This window comes from Homarus americanus, unplaced genomic scaffold, assembly GCF_018991925.1.
Source record: "Homarus americanus isolate GMGI-L3 unplaced genomic scaffold, GMGI_Hamer_2.0 scaffold56333, whole genome shotgun sequence".
In the NCBI taxonomy this organism is placed as follows: domain Eukaryota; kingdom Metazoa; phylum Arthropoda; class Malacostraca; order Decapoda; family Nephropidae; genus Homarus; species Homarus americanus.
Window position 1 is genome coordinate 11,414,280 of NW_024734940.1, and position 23,586 is coordinate 11,437,865.

Genomic DNA, 23,586 nt, shown 5'->3' on the forward strand with positions numbered 1-23,586 from the left:
CGTGACCCCCGCCCCTCTCTCCTGTGACCCACCATACCCGTGACCCCTGCCCACTCTCCCAGACCCACTCTTACCCGTGACCCCTGCCCCTCTCCTGTGACCCACTCATACCCGTGACCCCGCCCCTCTTCTGTGACCCACTCATACCCGTGACCCCTGCCCTCTCCCTGACCCACTCATACCTGACCCTGCCCCCCTCTCCTGTGACCCACCCATACCCGTGACCCCGCCCCCTCTCCTGTGACCCACTCATACCTGTGACCCCCTGGCCCTGTCTCCTGTGACCCACTCCATACCCGTGACCCCTGCTCTCCTGTGACCCACTCATACCTGCGACTCTGCCCCTCTCCCAGACCCACTCCATACCCGTGACCCCTGCCCTCTCCCCTGACCTCAACCTGTAATGCTCCCTATCCCTGTGACCCTCCTGCTGCCCCTCCCTGCCCCCTTGACCCTCCTGCCCCCCTTTGACCCTCCTGCCCCCCCTTTGACCCTCCTGCCCCTTTGACCCTCCTCCTCCTGCCCCTCCTGTGACCCTCTCCCAGTGACCCTCCCATGACCCCCTCCGTGCCCCTGTGACCTGAGAGAGCTGATTTCTTAACTGCTGAGTCATTTCTCGCTGCTCTTATCTCCCCTAAATAATGATGCTGGCCAGTTTTATCTTGTGTCCAGGGAGAGTCTTGGTGGTGATGCTTGTGGTAGTGATTGTGGTGTGGTGTGTGGTGATGCTTGTTGTGGTGGTGTGGTATGGTGTGTGGTGATGCTTGTTGTGGTGGTGTGGTGTGGTGGTGATGCTTGTTGTGGTGGTGTGGTGTGGTGATGCTTGTTGTGGTGGTGTGGTGTGGTGTGTGGTGATGCTTGTTGTGGTGTTATATGATGTGGTAACGAGAGAGAAAGAGAGAGACACAATTACCACAAAATACGAATGATGAACATAATGCAACAAGACGATAAACATGTAATAGAGATAAGAGAACAAATAGTGAACAGGAGAGACAGAGACAGAGATAAAGAGAGAGACATTGTCAAACACAGAACAGTCAGTAACTATAAACAGGAGAGAGAGAGAGAGAGAGAGAGAGAGAGAGAGGCCTCACCTTCTTGACATGAGTGACTGTTGTATCTCTAACTCTTACTTCGTGAGGGTACTCTATGGCCTCTTGAGGGTACTGTATGGCCTCGTGAGGGTACTGTATGGCCTCTTGAGGGTACCTGTATGGCCTCGTGAGGGTACTGTATGGCCTCTGAGGGTACTGTATGGCCTCTTGAGGGTACTGTATGGCCTGTAGATGACTGGGTAGCCTCTTGAGGGAATTGGAGGGCCTCTTCAGATGACTAACTCTGACCTGGACCACAGCACCTGGACCACAGCACGGACCACAACACCTGGACCACAACACCTGGACCACAGCACCTGGACCACAGCACCTGACCACAACACCTGGACCACAACACCTGGACCACAGCACCTGGACCACAACACCTGGACCACAGCACCTGGACCACAACACCTGGACCGTCCCACACATTATTCTGCATCTGGGGATGATGCGGAATGTGCTGTCTCATTCCTGTCCAAGTCTCGCCCGGTCCACCCCGAGCCTGGTCCATCTCTGGTCTGGTCCGCTCCGAGCCTGATCCATTTCCTGGTCCATTTCTGGTCCACTTTATGAAGTATGATGATGATGGTAGCGGTGACAAGGCTAGGAATTACGTGCCTCATTGCGGATGAATGAACACACACACACACACACACACACACACACACACACACACCTACTCATCCACACCGTCATAATAGACCAGATAAATGACTAATTCCTCTTAAGGCTGATAAACTCTAGGTATGTTTTTCCTGCTGAGAGATTCAACAGAGAGTTTAGACCAGTCAGACTCAACAGAGAGTTTAGACCAGCCAGCCAAATATGACGAAGGGTAAACGGACATCAGCTGGTCGAAGTAAACACAACATTAGTGCCGTGTCGATGCGTCTTGATTGCTAGGCGTCGCGGTAGTGTCAGGGCGTGTGTGTGTTGGGAGGAGACACTGGCTTGGTATCACGTATTTCTGTCAGCTTAAGTGACCATGGCTTTTGCTTGGCTTGACCTCTCTTGCTGTGAGTCTAAGGTCTCCTGTTGTGATGGCCGCTGGGGCGTGTTATGTATTCCTTGTAAAAATAGTGTTTGGGTCATAAGAGCTTACACAAGAATTTATGACAATCAACACCATGGAAGTTTCGATTGTTCGTACGTACATAAAACGATCTTGTACAGAAGTTAGAGTATTCAGACAACAATTGATAACTCGACCTGTAGACCTACAATATATAACTAGGACTATAAGATTCATTGAAAGTAGGCCTACTACACCTTATTTTAGTTCCTACCGGACAAAGGCTTTATATGATACACAGATTTTGACCATCCCCTTCCTCCCCTCCCTTCACATCGATACACAGACACGCTTTACAGGTGACATAGGTCTTGTGTTGTTGTTTTGGGATAGTGAAGGATGGTGATGGTGTATCTCTGGGTGTAGTGACGGTCTGTTTCTGGGTCGCGGTGTGGTGAACGGTGGTGTGGTGTTTTGGTACTGGTGATGGTGAAGATGATGATGGTAGTGGTGGTGATAGTGGTGATAGTGGTGGTGGTGGTAGTAGTAGTGCAGATTGTCTTCCAAATCAGTGTTGTGACGGCAGGTAAGGTTCATTTAACCAGTGACGGTCGCTAAGGTCCGTCATGGCAACTTGTCAGGGATCCATTATGGCGTCTTGTAGAGTTTCTTCTTAGTACCTTGTATGGATCCTGTACGGAATCCTGCAGGAGTCTCTGGAGTATGCTTGGGGCACTGCCAGCTGTGTTCTCCTCCACGATGACAGCGAGACGTTCTCTCATGGGTGTTACCAGTCCTCCCCCACACCAGGACTGCCGGATTGGGCTCCCCCTCCTGCTAGTGGATCCCGGGGAGCACTCCAGGGCCTCACGCACTCCTGGGGGCTTGGGAGGGGTCCGGCGCCCGCAGGTCAACTCGGCGGGGATCGTGGAGACGGCGGGCCCTCAATCAAAGGGTGTGACGCCTGCACAATGGTAGCTATTGCTCATTCTGCGGCTGTGGCGGTGTGACGGCGCCCCTACCGAACACGGCCCCTCCCGCCGGGCCCTCCTCACGACGCAGCCCCGCTCACAACACTTACTCATAACTACAAGTCTCTACTCACAACACAAGCTCATAGCTTTAACCTCTGTTCGCCAATCATAACATTTACTCATAACCCCACAATACTCACTCACTCACTCACAGATCCAGCAGCGACTCACTAACTCATAACCCATCAAGATAATGTACTCATATGATTGATCCACAACAACAACAGCACAAGACTTCTCTGTTCTATCAATCTCTGTCTGTCTGTCTGTCTGTTTAGAGTATTCCCTGCCCTCATCAATGTGTTAGAACAAGAGCCATCATCACCTTCCTGGGAGCCTCAGGTTGACCGGGAGTGTGTTGCTTTCCTCCTCCTCCCGCCGCCGCTCTCTACAACAGCGGAGGAATACGAGGAACCTGCTGCATGTGACCAAACACCTGAAGCTTTAACTGTAAGGCTCCAAAATCGAGGCTTCTTCAAGAAAAACATCAAGGCTTCAACAGCAAAAAAACAACACCAAAGGATTCAACTACACTAACAATAACATCACTTCCTCCTGTCAATCTTAGTTCTGGAGAAACACAGCTGATGTCCTGTCACGCCACCTCTCCCAACCCCTTCCCTTCTCAACCCCCCTGAAGCTTGCTGAGGAACGTGTCATGGTAGCAACAGGAGGAAACACCACCAAAGGGCCTCATTGACTTTAACAGCGAAGGGAGGAGCCGGAGGGTGTCAAGGCCCGCCACAACACCTCACACAAGAGCTGCCTGTTAGGGGTGTCTCTCCAGTAGTTATGTGACAGGTGGAGGCGATGGATGTTCCCACATGAGCCTCCTACAGACGGGTTCTGGTTCATCTTTCACTCTTGTATGATATTCCTCCGTCTTCCCTCCCTCCCACATTCATTCTCTCCCACATGTCTAAATCCCTCCCTCCTTCACCCTCACTGTTACTCGGATTATATTAAACTACATTCACCCTCCCACAGCCTCCTCCCTCACTCCCACCACACCTCTCCCATCCATCCACCACCCATGATAGCTTCTCTACTACAATTCTACCATCACCACCACCATCACCACAATTCCACCCCCACAACAGCTGGTCACCACAACTATACCACACTCCACCCCCTCCCTGCTGGCGGGAACACCTCGCCAACAGTGCTCAGGCTCATGTGAATGTTGCCAGACACACATAAAAACGTCCATTGCATCACAAGCCGCTGTAAATGATGAACGTAACACATCTTTACGACCCACACGTAATATATTACCTTTTTTAACCCGCCATTGGGAGTCGCAGGTGCGTCCATTGTAAATCATATTATTACATCCCTATTACAAAAATCTTCAACCCCAGATGGTGGTAGGAGTCTCACAGCTTAAGACTCTCACCCTAAGATTCTAGCTAATCGTCTTGGAGTCTTTGTTGAGTCTTTTTGATCGCTGTTTCTTGTTCAGTTTTGGTTGACAGGTAAAGAAGTAATTAACAGAAGGCTCAAGACATTTTACCTTACCTCGTGGGTGTTGTTTACGTCTTTGTTTGTTTGTCATTGTTTATCATTATTGTTTATATTATTAATTCATCGTTATCAAGGTGTTAATTCAACGTCATCAAAGGGTTAAATCACCGTCATCAAAGTTAAATCACCGTCATAAAGGTTCGTCACACCGTCATCAAAGGGTTAAATCACCGTCATCAAGGGTTAAATCACCGTCATCAAAGGGTTAAATCACCGTCATCAAGGGTTAAATCATCGTCCTCAAAGTTGATCATCGTCCTCAAAGGGTTAAGTCATCGTCCTCAAAGGGTTACGTCATCGTCATCAAAGGGTTAAGTCATCGTCATCAAAGGGTTAAATACTTTACATATCTAAAGCCTTTAATATATCACAGCAGACTGGATCAAGAGGTCGACGTGGGAGAACAAGGTCACAGGTTCGAACACTTAGTCACATGAGCCGTCACATGTATAAGAGAGGGAGTTAAGAGAGATGACCTTTAACTGTTGGAGGAGGAGGTTAAAGGCTGAGGTGTAGAGGGGGAGGTTAAGGGCTGGAGGAGAAGGTTAAGGGCCGGAGGAGGAGGAGGTTAAGGGCTGGAGTAGGAGGAGGAGGAGGAGGTTAAGGGCTGGGTAGGAGGAGGAGGAGGTTAAGGGCTGGAGTAGGAGGAGGAGGAGGTTAAGGGCCGGGCTGTTGTGAACGCTTATCAGTTCATTACGATGATCAGTTATGGTGGTCAGGCCAGGGAGCCACCTCACCTATACTTCATTATCGCCTTATATATACGTCCGCACGCCCCCCCTCACCCACCGCCCCTCCACCCACGACCCACCTGTCCCTCCACCCCACAACCCACCCGTCCCTCCGCCAGCTCGCCCTATCCCGCCCAGCCACCTGCACCATCCCACCCACTTCCTTTACACCAACTCACCCCGCCCACCTGGCCGCCCATCTCTTAACGTCTCCTCTGCGCCGCCCATCTCTCAACAGTCTCTCCTCCATATCTCTCTCCCGACACCAGACTTTATTGAGCTAATGAGACCTTTCTTATAGTACGGACGTGTGGCCGGGGGTTCTTCATGGCCAGGTGGGGTCATGGGGGCGTGGAGGGGGTCATGGTGAGACGTGGAGGGGGAGGAGGACCATGGTATCACAACTGAGTAGGTACAGGCTGTGGTTGGCTACTACCTGACCTGTAAATAACCTGATTTGATTACACCTCTGATACAGCCATCACCCTGGACCACTCCCAGCGGGGGCCGCTGTAATGGATGATATTACAAAATACATGCGATTCCCCAGGCTGGAGAGGGCTATAGATCACCCGCTACCTGGGGATGGAAGACAGAGGCACAACGGGAGATGGTCCTCGATCCTAACAAAACAGTAGTGGAATCCTTTTAACCAACACCAACACTATTTAATCCTTCTTACCAACACCAGAACCAATAGTCTATGAATTTTGTGCTTCTATAAACAACACCAACACCTAAGATGATCTTCGATCCTAGAAAACAGTAGTCGAATCCTTTTAAGAAAAAACAACAGCATTCAATCCTTCTTACCGACACCAGATTCAATCGTCTATTAACGTCATGCTCTTATACACAACGCAAACATCTCAAATCCTTAATTACTATAGATATTTAAGATCTCTTCAGCGAGACTTTACGAGATAAGGTTTAATCATCCACACATCATCTGGTTCGGGATCAATTTAGCAGACAGTGTGGGGGGTCGAGCTACCGTTTTCTAATTATATTTTGATAGCGGGTAATTATCACAGGGGAGACTCGTGTGGTAGATAATACCTGCCTCACTCTAGCTACCGCATATGAGAGGGGGGGATGGGGACAGTAATGCCTGCCTCACTCTACCTACCGCATATGAGAGGGGAGGGCAGTAATGCCTGCCTCACTCTACCTACCGCATATGAGAGGGGAGGGGCACAGTAATGCCTGCCTCCACTCTACCTATCGCATGTGAGGGAGGTGGGGTACAGTAATGCATGCCTCACTCTCACCATCGCATGAGGGAGGTGTGGGGGGGTACAGGCATGCTCCCCACTCTACCTACCGTGTGAGAGGGGGTAGGGGGCATGCACCTGCCTCACTCTAGCTACCGCATGTGAGAGGAGGGGAGGGCACGCCTGCCTCACTCTACCCACCGCATGTGAGAGGGAGGGGGCACAGGCCTGCCCCACTCTACCATCGCGGAGAGGTGCGGGGGCAATGCCTGCCTCACCTCCACCACTGCATGTGAGGGAGGTGGGGGGGTACAATGCCTGCCTCACTCACCACTGCATGTGAGGGAGGTGCGGGGGGGGTATGGCCTGCCTCACTCTACCTATCGCGTGAGGGAGGTGCAAGTACAGTAATGCCTGCCTCACTCTACCTACCGCATGTGAGGGAGGTGAGTACAGTAATGCCTGCCCTGACTCACCCACCGCATGTGAGGCAAAGTGACAGTAATGCTCACCTACCGCATGTGAGGGAGGTATCGCCTGCCTCACTCTACCTATCGCATGAGGGAGGTGCGGGGGGTACAGTAATGCCTGCCCCACCTATCGCATGAGAAGGTGTGCGGGGGTACAATGCCTGCCTCACTCACCTATCGCATGTGAGAGGAAGGTGCGGAGGATAGTAATGCCTGCCTCACTCTACCCATCGCATGAGGAAGGTGCGGGGGCACAGTAATGCCTGCCTCACTCTACCCATCGCATGTGAGGAAGGTGCGGGGGTACAGTAATGCCTGCCTCACTCTACCTATCGCATGTGAGGAAGGTGCGGGGGGCACAGTAATGCCTGCCTCACTCTACCCATCGCATGTGAGGAAGGTGCGGGGGTACAGTAATGCTTGCCTCACTTCACCCTATCGCATGTGAGGAAGGTGCGGGGGGCACAGTAATGCCTGCCTCACTCTACCTATCGCATGTGAGGGAGGTGCGGGGTACAGTAATGCCTGCCTCACTCTACCTATCGCATGTGAGGGAAGGTGCGGGGTACGGCAATGCCTGCCTCCACTCTACCTATCGCATGTGAGGAAGGTGCGGGGGGTACAGTAATGCCTGCCTCACTCTACCTACCGCATGTGAGGGGGTGCGGGGGGGAGGGTACAGTACCTGCCCCACTCTACCTACCGCATGTGAGGAAGGTGCGGGGGGGGTACAGTGCCTGCCCCACTCTACCTACTGCATGTGAGGGAGGTGCGGGGGCAGTAATGCCTGCCTCACTCTACCTCACCGCATGTGAGGGAGGTGCGGGGGTACAGTAATGCCTGCCTCACTCTACCTACCGCATGTGAGGGAGGTGCAGGGGGGCATGGTAATGCCTGCCTCCACTCTACCTACCGCATGTGAGGGAGGTGCGGGGCACAGTAATGCCTGCCTCACTCTACCTACCGCATGTGAGGGAGGTGCGGGGGGCAGTAATGCCTGCGCCTCACTCTACCTATCAGCATGTGAGGGGGTGCGGGGGCACAGTAATGCCTGCCTCACTCTACCTACCGCATGTGAGGGAGGTGCGGGGGGTAATGCCTGCCTCACTCTACCTACCGCATGTGAGGAGGTGCGGGGGACAGTGTTATTATAGACGAGTGTTGGTGGAGAAAGGAAGATGTTTGGAGGTGTTTTAGGGCATGAGGATGGGTGTGGCGTTGAGCGGCACTGAACGGAGCGTTGAAGGAGGATTCTAAAAGAGGGCTGTAAGAACCCCACTACTATCTCTCACACCTCCTGTCACTGCCTCCTCACCATTATCTCTCACACCCCTCCAGCCCTCCTCACCATTATCTCTCACACCTCCAGTCACTGCCCTCACCATTATCTCCCACCCTCCTGCCTGTCTCTCACCCCCTCCAGTCACTGCCCTCCCTCACCATTATCTCTCACACCCCTCAGTCACTGCCTCTCCTCACCATTATCTCTCACACCCCTCCAGTCACTGCCTCTCCTCACCATTATCTCTCACACCCCTCAGTCACTGCCTCTCCTCACCATTATCTCTCACACCCCTCAGTCCTGCCCCTCCTCACCATTATCTCTCACCCTCAGTCACTGCCTCTCCTCTTATTCTCCCCCTCCAGTCACTGCCCTCTCCTCACCATTATCTCTCACACCCCTCCAGTCACTGCCTCTCCTCACCATTATCTCTCACACCCCTCAGTCACTGCCTCTCCTCACCATTATCTCTCACACCCCTCCAGTCACTGTCTCTCCCTCACCCTCTCGGTCTGTTCTCGTGCTGGTATAAGCCTCTACGTCTCACTCGCTATCTCTCCGACGTGAGAGATTCATTTATCTCAGAACTTAATACTCTTAGTCTCTCTCTCTCTCTTTAGTTAATCCCAAGGGGTAGTGGCAGTAGTGGTGATGGTAGTAGTGGGGGTGATGGTAGTAGTAGTGGGGGTGATGGTAGTAGTGGTGATGGTAGTAGTGGTGATGGTAGTAGTGGTAGTGGTGATGGTAGTAGTGTGGGGTGATGTGGTGGTTGGTGGTTGTGTGGTGTGTGTGGGGTGATGGTAGTAGTGGTGGTGGTGATGGTGGTAGTGGTGATGGTAGTAGTGGTGGTGGTGATGGTGGTAGCTGCGTGACCACCTTCCCGCTGTGTTATAATTGAACGTGTTGGCTGAGGAAGGTGTAGCTACTCCCTCATCGTCTCACTCCCTCACTCTCTCCCTCACTGTCTCACACCCCTACCTCACTCACTCCTTCCCTCACTCCCTACCTCCCTACCTCACTCACTCCTTCCCTCACTCCCTACCTCCCTACCTCACTCACTCCTTCCCTCACTCCCCTACCTCCCTACCTCACTCACTCCTTCCCTCCTCCTTCACCTCCCTACCTCACTCACTCCTTCCCTCACTCCCTACCCCTACTCACTCACTCCTTCCCTCACTCCCCTACCCCCTCTCCTCCTCCTTCCCTCACTCCTTACCTCCCCTACCTCACTCCCTCCTTCCCTCACTCCTTACCTCCCTACCTCACTCACTCCTTCCCTCACCTCCCTACCTCCCTACCTCCTCCACTCCTTCCCTCCTCCTTACCTCCCTACCTCACTCACTCCTTCCCTCACTCCCTCATGGCAAGGAAAAAATGACAGCAAAATCCTCTTGAAATAATAAGGAGGAGGAAGGGACCTGGGCTACACCTGCTGGGGTAAGGTGGTAGGAGGAAGAGGAGAGGGTGAGGAAGGGAGGAGGGAGTAGAAGAAGGAGGGAGGGAGGGTGAGGAAGAGGAGGGAGGAAGGAAAGAAGGAGGAGGAGAGTGAAGAGAGGGAAGGAGGAGGGTGAAGGAGGAGGGGTGAGAAGAAAGGAGGAGGGTGAGAAGAAGAGAGGAGAGAGGGGTGAGGAAAAGAGGAGGGAGGGTAGAAGGAGGAGGGAGGGAGTGAGAAAGAGGGAGGAGGGTGAGGAAGAGGAGGGAGGGAGAAGGTGAGGAAGAGGAGGGAGGGAGGAGTGAGGAAGAGGAGAGGGAGGGTGAGAAGGAGGGAGGGAGGGTGAGGAAGAGAGGAGGGAGGGAGGGTGAGGAGAGGAGGAGGGTGAGGAGGGAGGAAGGTGAGAAGAGGAGGGAGGGAGGGTGAGGGGAAGAGGGAGGGAGGAGGGTAGAGAAGGAGGGAGGGTGGGGAGAGGAGGGAGGGAGGGTGAGGAAGAGGAGGGAGGGTGAGGAAGAGGAGGAGGGTGAGGGAAGAGGAGGAGGAAGAGGGAGAGGAGGGAGGGAGGGGTGAGGAGAGGAGGGAGGGTGAGGAAGAGGAGGGGGGGGGAGGAAGAGGAGGGAGGAAGAGGAAAGAGGAGAGGGAGGAAGAGGAGGAGGAGGACCCGGGTTGTAGTAATTAGGTAAGGCCCTACGAGGCTCTTCCTGTCTCTCATCAACCCAACATACAAGTTTTAATTAACGTCTTGGCAGAGGACGGCAGCCCACCTGACGGAGAGAGAGAGAGAGAGAGAGAGTAATTCATTCTTCTTCATTCTCTCCTTTATACACAGCAATTCTTCCCCGTTCGTTCATTCCCTCCCTCATTCCCTAATCTCCCTTCCCCACCCTCATTATCCCCATCTCCCTACCCCTCTTCCCCATCTCCTCCCCATGCCATACCTTCCTCCCACCCCCATCTCCCTCCCCATCCATCCCGCTCCACCATACCTCACCCTACCTTCCCTTCACCCCCATCTCTCCCCCCCAATCCCCATTCTCACCCCATACGGCACCATCTCCCCATCACCCCCCATTAATGTGTTGAGTCATCTTGGGATCATCCATTCAGTTCCCACCAGAACAAAAAATCAACCCTTAGGTCCACCAACCCCTGGCCCTTACTCTACCTGTATCCCTTAACTCACTCACAGACAGACAGATAAAACAGGTAAGCCATAGACATTTGACACCTGAGACTCGACCTTAACTAGATACGTCTAGTGAGTGGACGAGAATTGATGTGTGTGTGTGTGTGTGTGTGTGTGTGTGTGTGTGTGTGTGTGTCTTCAGCATCCCGTGGCAGGCGGAGGAGCGCTGGCTGCGTCGCCGTCAGGAGGTATTTCCTCTCTATGGGGCGCCGTCACTCTCCCTTGCCCTTCCTTACAGCCGTCGCCACACAGAGAGAGACAACCATGCGAGCAATCTCTCCCATACTGCACCATTTCTAACAGTAGTCAACCATTCTGCATCACCACATTCTAACCCTACTACCACATTCTACTCCCACTACTACATTCTGCCTCTCCCACATTCTACCTCACCACATTCTACTTCACCACATTCTACCTCACCAGCCCTCCACCACCAGCTAGCATAAAACAAGCAAATTACCAGAACACAGGAACCCATTAAAACCAGTTGTTGAATTATACCACAAAATAAGCACATTAGGCGTCGCTTCCTGTGGTGGTAGGTGGTGTGGGGCCGGGCTACGTGTGGTGGTGGCTTACAGCAGCAGCAGAAGAAGCAGAAGCAGTAATAACAGTAATATCACAGCAGTAAAAGCAGTGGGAGTAATTCTAGCAACGGCAGCAACAATTTTTACAGCAATAAGAACGGTAATCACAACAGCAGAAACAGCAGCAGTAAGCTAAGGTGTGCAGGGAGCTACCATGGTTAACAGCAGAGTGCAGGTGGCAGGTATACACAGCGGGCTACCTTACACACACACACACACACACACAAAACAATGAACCACATCAACTCTGGTCATGCTAAACCAATTCGTTTCTCACCACACAACCAACAACATTTCGAGAGAGAGAGAGAGAGAGAGAGAGAGAGAGAGAGGGTGAAGACCGTTAATTAGTTTATGGGCTGTACGTGTTAAACAGTAGTAGTGTGGAGGTGGACACGCTGCTTGTTGAGTCCTGCTGCCTCACCCATGCCAACCCACTCCCACTCATGACGCCCCTCTACCATCCTAGGTCCACCCACCCACGCCAACCCATGCCCAAACTCGCCAATGACGCCCCATTCTAGCCCATGTCAACAACAACAATATCAATAATAATAATGATAAATAATTATATAAATTATCCACCGATTATGACAAACACTAATTAGAAGAAATAATTTAATAAACTATAAAACTAAACAAATAAATAAATAATAGTAATTAAAAGAACAATAAAAATGATTAATTGATAATAATAATAAATAAAATAAATAAATAAAAGGTTAGGATTTGTGAACTATTAATAAACAAGGAAATTATTATGAGTATGTGATGATACTGGCTTAACAGGCATGTATACATACAGACAGACATAGACATATAAACAGACGGGCAGACATGTAGACAAAGAGAACTAGAGAATCACACACTCTCTCTCTCTCTCTCTCTCTCTCTCTCTCTCTCTCTCTCTCATACATACACATTGAGAGAGAGAGAGAGAGAGAGAGAGAGAGAGAGAGAGAGAGGGGCGGGGTGAGGGGTAGTTAGCGCCCGGCAGGACACCTCAGCTGGTCACCGGCACCATGCTAAGACCTCACTCCTCTGTGTGATAGTGAGGGTGATGGTGAGGGTGATGGTGAGGGTGATGATGGTGAGGGGCTGGTATGGGATTGGTGATAATGGGGGGGGGGGGATGAGAGGTCTGGTGAGTTGAATAGTGGGGTGATGGTGAGAGGTTTGGTGAGTGGGATGGTGATGATAGTGAGAAGCATAGTGAGGTGTAAGGCCAGGTAGGAGGAGAAGGATACCAGGGCCCCCACACAGGACGCCACCAGACAGACAGACATCTTAGAGAGGGACATGCTCACAAGGGGCGGCGCCTCTACCTCTGACCACCCTTGTACACTCTTCGTCACACCGACAGGACAATGGTGCTGGGGCGGGCGGCGGTGCTGTGATGCTGTTAAGGCTGCTGCTGGTGCTGTTGTTGTTCCCGGTGCTGCTAATACTGCTGCTAATGTTGCTACTGCACCCCTCCCTTCCTCATGCTGTTAATGCTGTAACTATCCTAATGATGTTATTGCTGTAACTCTCCATTATGCTGTTATTACGGGCTCCCCTCATACTGTTGCTGGATTATTTGTGCAGCTGCTGTTAATGCTGTCCATGTTGCTGCTTCTACCGCAGTTGCTATCACTCACTCACTCATAAACCTCTAACTGACAGATATATTACTAAACTAATTCATACAGATGGACTAACACACACACACACACACACTGGCCGATAACAACACCCTCTCTGATCCCTTCTTGGAGGCGAGGAGGAGACCGACAGGGTTATTATTCTCTGTGCGGCATTTGGAGGTGTTTATATCGTCTACATGTGTCTGTCTGTCTGTAGGTCTGGCGTATAAACAAACATTGGAGTAAGTGTGGACGATGAAGGAACAAGCAAAATGCACTGGCTGATGGATGACACGACAGAGGAGGGAGCCTTAGCAGTTTATGGTTGTCAACTTACGAGGGTAGAATAGATTACTGGGTCACACTGTAATATTTGGGTGTAAGAGTTGTGGTGGAGTGAGGTTGGGTTGGGTGAGGTTGGGTTGGGTGAGGTTGGGTTGGGTGAGGTTGGGTAGGTTGTAGATAAGTGTAGTTTAGATTTCTGTAATATTTTTTTTTTTAGTTTTGCGAGTAAGAGAAAGTTTCCTGTAAATGTTTGTGTTATTGTGACGCTGATGGAACACGACAGCTTGAGGAGTTAAAAGTTAATACTGCGAACAGTAAAGGAATACACAGTTCTGGTAGCTGATAGTTACTGATATACACAAGTCACTCTCTAGAACACGACTGCAACAAGAACATTTCCCCGAGAGACTTTATACACCAAACGTGATCCTGATCTTCAACAGGGAAGGTGACGGCGACGAACTCACTTACCTCAGACACAACACTTACTAACAAGTGCATAAACAACAAATGATATATAACACTGACCTGATGTGTTGACCCTCCAGGAGCTGTTAACTCTCACCTACCTGGACAAACAGTCACATTAATCTTCTATCTCTCTTTACTCCTTAACTTTAACCAACAACTGTACTCTTCTACTAATATAAACAACCATGACACTGACAATGTTTTTAGTTAACACCAAAAATTAATATCGGAAGTAGTGCTCACCTCGCCCTGGTGGTAGAGGAAGCCTTGGCGTCACCCATCATGCCTTGGGCCACGGACCATCCTGCCTGTGATGGTAGAGGAAGCCTTGGCGTCACCCATCATGTCTTGGGCCACGGACCATCCTGCCTGTGATGGTAGAGGAAGCCTTAGCGTCACCCATCATGTCTTGGGCCACGGACCATCCTGCCTGTGATGGTAGAGGAGGCCTTGGCGTCACCCATCATGCCTTGGGCCACGGACCATCCTGCCTGTGATGGTATAGGAGGCCTTGGCGTCACCCATCATGTCTTGGGCCACGGACCATCCTGCCTGTGATGGTATAGGAGGCCTTGGCGTCACCCATCATGTCTTGGGCCACGGACCATCCTGCTTGAAACAAAATCCATGAATGAAGGCCACAACACCTGTGCAAACCCCCTTTGTTCTCCACCACCACCACCACCACCACCCACCAACACCGCCCACCACCACCAACACCACCACCAACACCACCCACCACCACCACCACACCACCCACCACCACCACCACCACCAACACCACCACCCCACCACCACCACGTGACAGGGTCGTCTCCTCTACTGACAGCAGGTGGCACGCGAGGTTGACGACTGTCTGTGTGGCATGAGTCTGGTGACGTGACAATGGTGGACCAGAGCCACTGTGTCCCGCTGACCCTTGTGTCCCACACCATGTACCAGGAGGCCACCACCCCGTGTGTCAAGTTCACTACCTCTGTATTGAGAGAGAGAGAGAGAGGTTGGTTGGTTGGTGTTTCTGATGGGTGGTAAGATAAAGAGCTTCACTGGGTGGTAATATGGGCGGCGTGGGTGAGGAATGGGTTGGTGCGTGGCGACATCGGTGGCTGAATGGGTGGTATTAGGGAATGGGGTAGCGGGCAGGAGGTATGTGGATGGTGGGTGGTGGAATGGGCGGCAGGAGTGAGGAATGGACTGATGGGCGGCGACGTGGGTGTTGGAATGTGTGTGTGTGTGTGTGTGTGTGTGTGTGTGTGTGTGCGCGTGCGTGCGTGCGTGTGTGCGTGCGTGCGCTCGCTCGCATTAAATCCCTCACTTACGAGAAACATCCATCAGTTAGGTCAAACAAGACACATACTGGGCTGATGACGCACCTTAAGGTGTGTCCACACGTACAAACATTTTGTTGCCAACATGTGATCGACAAGACAAAATAAGGCACAGGGTTCCGACTCTGGTAGGGTGCGGCCGCGTGCATTAGATGGGTGTTTCCTCTTGTTGATCACATGTTGGCGACAAAATGTTCGCACGTGTGGACTCACCTTAAGGTGCGTCATCACCTAACTTAACCCCCAGGTAGCATTTGGTTGGTTTATCTTCAGGTAAAAAAAATAACTTTGGTTTATTAATATAAGCGATCCATCAGCCGAGGCCACACGGGGTTGAAAGCAACATCGGGAAGGCCTTTACATAAACTAATCGGTCTTGTAGTCAACCATCTGCCTCGGCTTTAACCACTGCCACATGGATAACCTGTTCACCTTATCACTGACGTGCCACTTAAGCCAATGACTGCTGCTTTCTCGCCCCTGTCACGCCCAGAGTAAGGCAAAAAACACCTTAATGTAACCTTGCAATAAGATATCTTTTCCCCGCAGGCGACTCGTGAGTGCTTCTGTCAGCGCCTCTTGGGGGGCTTGTTGATTCACGAGGCTGACTTTAACAACCTTGCAAACCTCTTTATCCTGATACCATCTGCTGAAACATCCTTACTATCCTTAACTCGGGGCAAATTATCCTGAAGAAGGGGGAGAGGTAGGTGTGAGGATCTCTGAGGTGTGAGGGAAGGTGTGGTGAGGTAGAGTGTGGTGAGGGAGTGTGGGGAGGGAGAGTGTGGTGAGGGAAGGGTGAAGAGGTTCTACTGAGGGGTCTACCTCCTTCATGATGCTCCTCTACCCGAGAGACAGAGGGAGGGAAGAGAAGGAGGAGGGAAAAGATGAGAGAATGAAGCACGTAGAGAGAATGAGAGAAAATGAGAGAGAAGACAAGTGAGTGAAAAGGAAAATAACCAGTGATGAATGAAGTGATAGAAGGGATAACACAGAGAGAGAGAGAGAGAGAGAGAGAGAGAGAGAGAGAGAGAGAGAGAGAGAGAGAGAGAGAGAGAGAGAGAGAAGGCTGTGTACCCCCAACACCCTCAAAGAGTCCTCCCCATCCCCGCCAAGACACGCAAGACCTCCAACAACCCTCCCAAGACACTCAAGACCTCCAACAACCCTCCCAAGACACTCAAGACCTCCAACAACCCTCCCAAGACACTCAAGACCTCTAACACCACTCCCAAGACCGCCAAGACACGCAAGACCTCCAACAACCCTCCCAAGACACTCAAGACCTCCAACAACCCTCCCAAGACACTCAAGACCTCCAACAACCCTCCCAAGACACTCAAGACCCCACCACTCCCAAGACACTCAAGACCCAACACCACTCCTAAGACACTCAAGACCCAACACCACTCCCAAGACACTCAAAGACCCTCCCCAACACCCCTCCTCCCCAAGACACTCAAGACCTCCAACAACCCTTCCAAGACACTCTCAAGACCTCCAACACCACTCCCAAGACACTCAAGACCTCCAACACCACTCCTAAGACACTCAAGACCCCCCAACACCCTCCCAAGACACTCAAGACCTCCACCACCCCTCCTAAGACACTCAAGACCTCCAACACCCCTCTCAAGACACACACAGGACCTCCAACAACCCCTCCCATATTACTCAAGACCTCCAACACTCTCCCAAGACACTCAAGACCTCCAACACCCTCCTCCTAAGACACTCAAGATCTCCAACACCCTCCCAAGACACTCAAGACCTCCAACACCCTCCCAAGACACTCAAGACCCCAACACTCCCTCCCCTAGACACTCAAGACCTCCAACACCACCTGAAGACACACAAGACCTCCCAAGAACCCTCCAAGACACTCAAGACCTCCAACAACCCTCCCAAGACTCTCATAAGACTTCCAACAACCCCTCCTAAGACACTCAAGACCTTCAAGACCCCCAACAACCCTCCAAGACCCCCCAACAACCCTCCAAGACCCTCCTAAGACCCCCAAGACCCTCCCAAGACCCCCCTCCATGACCAAGACCCTCCAAGACCCCCTGCCCCAAAGACCGATAGCGAGGTACAGGTAAGGCCGCCCTTCCCACCTGCCCCATACCTGCAGGTAATCCTTGACCACTAAAAGCTGCCTGACCCAAACCTTTAAGTTAAGATTAAACTTGATATCATTCCTGAGATTATTTTTCTGGTCTGTTTAAGTTATTTTGTTATGTAGTTTGGTTTACCGGGTGGGTGAATTTTGTGTGTGGGTGGTTGAGGGTAGATTTATGTGTCGATAGGTGTGTGAGTGGGTGGGTAGTGGGTGGATAATATTGTAATGGGTGAGTGGGTGGGTAGTGGGTGGATAAGTATTGTAATGGGTGGGTGGGTGAGTGGGAGGTTGACTGTGTAGCAAGAAAGCCGAGGGTGGGTCAGTGCAACTGCCTAAGATGTGGTGATGGGTGTGAGGTAGAGGTGGAAGGCAGGGTAGGGGTGAAGGGTGAGGGGGCTGAGGGTGGGTGTGGGTGGCTGACTGGGCTGCAGGAGAGCTAGGGTGGGTCAATATGGTCGCCAGGGCTGGAAGATGGATAGGAAAGGGTAGATGTGGGATGGGTGGGTGGGTGGGATGGGTGGGTGGGTGAGGTCAGAGGTAATCATCACTCACACAACTCAGGCATTATACGTTGTTAAATTTTTAGTGATCAAGCCATCATCTATCCTCCTTCTACCCCTCCCTCCACGTCCCTCCACCACTCCCTCCATACCTCTCGCTCCACCCCTCCACCTCCCTCCACCCCTCCACTACAACCCTCCTACACACAGGTAACATACGGCCCCACATTAAAACAATGGCCCTCATAATGATCGCCATAACGCAGACTTCACCCAACACCAGCAATAGTTTATAATTACCGGACCTTGATCAAGAGCTTGTCGGGCCACACATACTTCTGGGGTAAGTCGGGGTTAAGTCGGGGGTAAGTCGGGGTTAAGTCGGGGGTAAGTCGGGGTTAAGACGGGGGTAAGTCGGGGTTAAGTCAGGGGTAAATTAAGTTATTCTAATCTATAGTTTAAGTTACCTGTTACCTTCTTCACCTCAGCCTTTAGGAATGATTGGCTATTCATTGGACCCTCAACTACCAGTCACCACACGCCCCTCACCTACCAATCCCCACACGCCCCTCACCTACCAATCACCACACGCCCCTCACCTACCAATCACCACACGCCTCACCTACCAATCCCCACACGCCCTCACCTACCAATCCCCACACGCCTCACCTACCAATCACCACACGCCCTCACCTACCAATCACCACGCGCCTCACCTACCAATCACCACACGCCCTCACCTACCAACTCCCACACGCCCTCACCTACTGTCCCACACGCCCTCACCTACTAACTCTCACACGCCCTCACGCACAATCCCCACACGCCCCTCACCTACTAATCACCACATACACGCCTCACCTACCATCCTCATTACACGCCCTCACCTACCAATCCCCACACGCCCTCACCTACCAATCTCACACGCCCTCACCTACTAATCACTACACGCCCTCACCTACCAATCACCGCTGACCTACAGTTGGTAAAGACTTGCAGTCCGTGAGCATCAATAGTCAGAGTTGGTGGCTGTTGATCTGTTTATTAGTGAGAGGTTGTGTTGATGCTGGGGAGAGTATCACGGGGGATGACTAACACGGAGGGAGGGGAGGGGAGGGAGGGGGAAGAGAAGGATGACTATCACGAGGGAGGAGGAGGGGGGCAGGTAGGGAGGAGGAATGGGTGAAGGGGAGAGAGAGGAAGGGGTGATGGGGGAGGGGGAAGGAAGTGGATTTGGCAACTTATGGCAACGTGCATAAAGTCATCGAACATACTCTTATGTTGAGAAAAATTATCATTGTTGTAGTGTGTGTGTGTGTGTGTGTGTGTGCGTGTGTGTGTGTGTGAAACGAATGGAGGTGGATGTTGATGATGGATGGCTTGTGGGTGGTGGATGAAACTGGTGGACGTTGGATGATCCAGGTGGGTAGTGGATGATGATTATGGGTGGCTCGTTGGTGGGGGTGGGTGGGTGCTAAAGACGGGCTGGGGGAAGAGGAGGGTGGGCGGTGTGTCCAGCCATAGAGCACGAGTGGGCGGAGCAGAGGGTCAGACTGGGTCGTGAGAACACGGTGCGTCCCCCTTGCCCACCGCACGCCCGCGACCCTCTCCCTCACACCACAACCCACCCTACCCACCCTCACCCCAGCCCACCCTCACCCCAGCCCACCCTGCACACCTCTTAACAAAAAATATACCCCTTAATCACATTATGAATCGCTAATGAAGCAGTTTGATGAGATCGGAGATAATTAAGATCAGAGAAAGCATCGAATAACTTAGTTTTGGAGTGGGTTTTCCGTCGCCGCTGGGAGTCCTCGCTGCCCAACACGAAACAAAAGCGAAACGACTCCAGCTCACAAAGATAAACATCTCTACCCTCACCACCACCCCTCCCTCCCAACACCCATTGTCCGCCGCCGGCCGACACATACGCCAAGTAATTTACATAAGACTCGCCTTGATCATTTCTATTTGCGGTAAAACCAAATAAACATTGAGAAAAACCCACCTCGTTTGTGTTAAGGGGGCGGCTATAGTAAGTGGTAGCACTGGCCCCCCACCTCGCCTCTTACGACGATGCATTAATAAAGACTCGGGTGTTGCTCCTGGAGGTGGCGAGGCTGGGGATAAGAGAGTGTGTTTGTTCTTCAACTCGTTCACTTGACCCGCGAGGCTTTTGTTTGGCGGTAAAACAGTAACTCCGTCGAGAGAATGTGGCCCTTGTGACACATGGCGTTCTCTTAAGAGGAGGAGGAAAAGGAAGAGGTGGAGGAGGAGGAGGTAGATCAGGAAGAGGAGGAGGAGAAGGATCAGGAAGAAGGAAGAAGAGGAAAAGGAGGAGGAAGAGAGGGAGGGAGGAGGGGGTGATAATCTCAGGCTACAGAAGACATTACTGGAAGTGTGATAACTCAGCGGGGCGCCCTGACCAGCCCTGACTACCCCACACCAGCCCTGACCATGATCACGATGGGAGAGAGAGAGAGAGAGCGAGCGTGGCGTGTGTGAGAGAGAGCTTGTTCCTACGTGATCATCTACCTGGTAATTACCGAGACTCTTACCTGTATTAGTTAACTTACGAGAGGATAGCCGACCCGCTCCTCCTCTTACTCTCCCACCCTTCCTCTTACTCTCCCACCCTTCCTCTCCCACCCCTCTTACTCTCCCACCCTTCCTCTTACTCTCCCACCCTTCCTCTCTCCCACCCTTCCTCTCCCACCTTCCTCTCCCACCCTTCCTCTTCCTCTCCTCCCCTTCCTCTTCCTCTCCCACCCTTCCTCTCCCACCTTCCTTTCCTCTCCCACCCTTCCTCTCTCCACCTTCCTCTTCCTCTCCCACCCTTCCTTCCTCTCCCACCCTTCCTTCCTCTCTCCCACCCTTCCTCCCACCTTCCTCTCTCCTCTCCCACCCTTCCTTCCTCTCCCACCCTTCCTCTTCCTCTCCCACCCTTCCTCTACTCTCCCACCCCTCTTAACCTACCCTAATCCCAACCATAACCAAACCTAACCTAACCTACTCACTCGACACTACCTCACCCTCCACCTTCCTACTTCAAGGTCCACTTCGGTGTTATTCCTTCACCTGTAAGTAGATCCAAGATAAACAAGTACTCATTTACATAAACAAGTAAACAATGAACCTACAACAAAACAAGAACTTGATTATTAAAAGACCTGAAGTTAATTTTGTCTCCCTGAGTGATGTTAAGAGAAGGTGTTTAGTTAAGGAAGAGTCTTGGTGTTACAATGAGCCCATGTAGGCGGGTGTTAGCTCAAGTTAATGATGATTTAACCCTTGTGTACCATGATTTAATCCCTGAGTACGATGATTTAACCCCTTGAGTACGATGATTTAACCCTCTTGAGTACGATGATTTAATCCCTTTGTACGATGATTTAACCTCATGAGTACGATGATTTAACCCCTTGGAGTACGATGATTTAACCCCTGTGATGATTTAACCCTCATGAGTACGATGATTTAACCCCTGAGACGATGATTTAACCTCTGAGTGGATGATTTAACCCCTTGAGTACAAATTTACCTTGAGTACGATGATTTAGAGTACGATGATTTAATCCCTTGAGTAATCATCGTACTCAAAGGAATTTTTCATCGTTATCAAGGGGTTAAATCATCGTACTCAAGAGGTTAAATCATCGTACACAAGGGATTAAATCATCGTACTCAAGGGGTTAAATCATCGTACTCAAGGTGTTAAACACAACATTCAATCTCCAGATAAGAGGAAAAATTTAACATAAGAACCTTTGAGTCTCCAGCCTGGGGAGGAGGTCACTCTGAGGGTCATCTCGCCCACTTGGTAACACTGCTTGTTCTCCGCCTTGATACGGCCGATGAGAACCCCTCCAGACAGTGATGCCAACCCAGGCGCTACACCTCTTGCTCACTGAGATAAGATTGCCCCTTTATGGACAACAAACAACGTCTCTCTCTCTCTCTCTCTCTCTCTCTCTCTCTCAACACCACCGGAAATGTCTCTCGATCGAACGTAAGAGAGACAGATAAGATCTTTAACAATGAGTAAGAGAAAGTTTCTGTGCAGCTCCCTTAACAGGTCACCAAGGGGTAACGAAGAGGTCACTAAGGGGTCACGAAGAGGTCACTAAGGGGTCACGAAGAGGTCAATAAGCGGTCACGAAGGGGTTCACGAAGGGGTTCACGAAGGGGTTCACGAAGGGGTTCACGAAGGGGTTCACGAAGAAGGTCAAGAAAGGGGTCAAGAAGGGGGTCAGGAGGTCTCAGGGGTCAGGAAGTCTCAGGGGTCAGTGTCAGGGGTCAGACAAGGTGACCTATAACCCGGGGCAGACGTGTAAACTGGCCAGAATTTGTTACAATTTGGGTTCCATTGTCCCGCCGCACCGCCTCCCTCCACGCTGAGCCAGGTAAGGTGACTCACTTAGTTTGGACCCTGAGATGTGATGTTTCCCGAGTCACCGAGAGTCATCCAGAGTGAGCCAGAGTGAGTCAGAGTCATCCGGAGAGAGTCAGAGTGAGTCAGAGTCATCCAAAGTGAGTCAGAGTCATCCGTAGTGAGTCAGAGTCAACCCGAATGAGTCAGATGTCTGTCAGTGACTATATCAACCAATTGTATCTCTCTCTCTCTCTCTCTCTCTCTCTCTCTCTCTCTCTCTCTCTCTCTCTCTATCCCTCTCCTCTTCTTTCTCTTATCTCTCCATCCTCCTCATTTCACCGTCTCTCCATCCTTCCCTCCCTCTATCTCTCCATCCCCCCATTTCACCCTTCTCTCCATCCCTCCCCTCCCTCTATCTCTCCATCCTCTCATGTCACCCTCCTCTCCATCCTCCCTCCCTCTATCTCTCTCCATCCCCTCATCTCACCGTCTCTCCATCCCTCCCCCTCCCTCTATCTCTCCATCCCTCCCTCCTATCTCTCTCCATCCCTCTCATTTCACCCTCTCTCCATCCTCTCATGTCACCCTCTCTCCATCCCTCCCTCCTCTATCTCTCTCCATCCCCCTCATCTCACCTTCTCCATCCTCCCCCTCCTCTATCTCTCTCCATCCCTCTCATGTCACTGCCCATCCCTCCCCTCCCCTCTTCCATCCCCCTCATCTCACCCTCTCTCTCCATCCCTCCCCCTCCCCATCTCTCCATCCCTCCTGTCACCCTCTCTCTCTCTCTCTCCATCCCTCCCCCTCCCCATCTCTCTCTCCATCCCTCTCATGTCACCCTCTCTCCTCCATCCCTCCTCCTCTATCTCTCTCTCCATCCCCCATGTCACTCCTCTCTCCATCCCTCCCTCCCTCTATCTCTCTCCCATCCTCTCATGTCACCCTCTCTCTCTCTCTCTCTCCATCCCTCCCCTCCCTCTATCTCTCTCCATCCCTCATGTCACCCTCTCCATCCTCCTCCCATCTCTCTCCATCCTCTCATGTCACCCTCTCTCTCTCCATCCCTCCCCCTCCCCATCTCTCTCCATCCCCTCATGTCACCCTCTCTCCATCCTCCCTCCTCTATCTCTCTCCATTCCTCTCATGTCACCCTCTTCATCCCTCTCATGTCACCTCTCAGGGGTTGCGGGCACACAGAGACCAAAGGCAATGGAGCTTTTGTTTGTTTTGTTGTTGATCCTGTCGTAAAATAAAGGTGAAATATGCTCAACAAATTGTACCTGTGTAGATGACCTGGTGTGTGTAGGT

At 51.7% G+C, this 23,586-nt stretch overlaps 1 protein-coding gene across 1 annotated transcript; it reads left to right on the plus strand.

The window, feature by feature from the left end:
• The first annotated feature begins 1,331 nt into the window (after window positions 1-1,331).
• LOC121870577 (extensin-like) lies at window positions 1,332-17,225 on the plus strand. Its single transcript, XM_042372408.1, has 4 exons — window positions 1,332-1,616; window positions 2,823-3,067; window positions 3,425-3,596; window positions 16,401-17,225. Exons 1-4 carry the CDS (start codon window positions 1,332-1,334, stop codon window positions 17,223-17,225), a joined length of 1,527 nt encoding a protein of 508 aa, XP_042228342.1.
• The last annotated feature ends 6,361 nt before the right edge of the window (window positions 17,226-23,586 follow it).

Excerpts from the sequence above, each read along its gene's own strand:
- LOC121870577 (XM_042372408.1), top strand. The coding sequence starts at position 1,332 with ATGACTAACTCTGACCTGGACCACAGCACCTGGACCACAGCACGGACC. Across the intron at positions 1,617-2,822 it reads CCGAGCCTGGTCCATCTCTG|GAGTCTCTGGAGTATGCTTG; the intron begins GTCTGGTCCGCT and ends GGAATCCTGCAG. Across the intron at positions 3,068-3,424 it reads GGCGGGCCCTCAATCAAAGG|AGTATTCCCTGCCCTCATCA; the intron begins GTGTGACGCCTG and ends CTGTCTGTTTAG.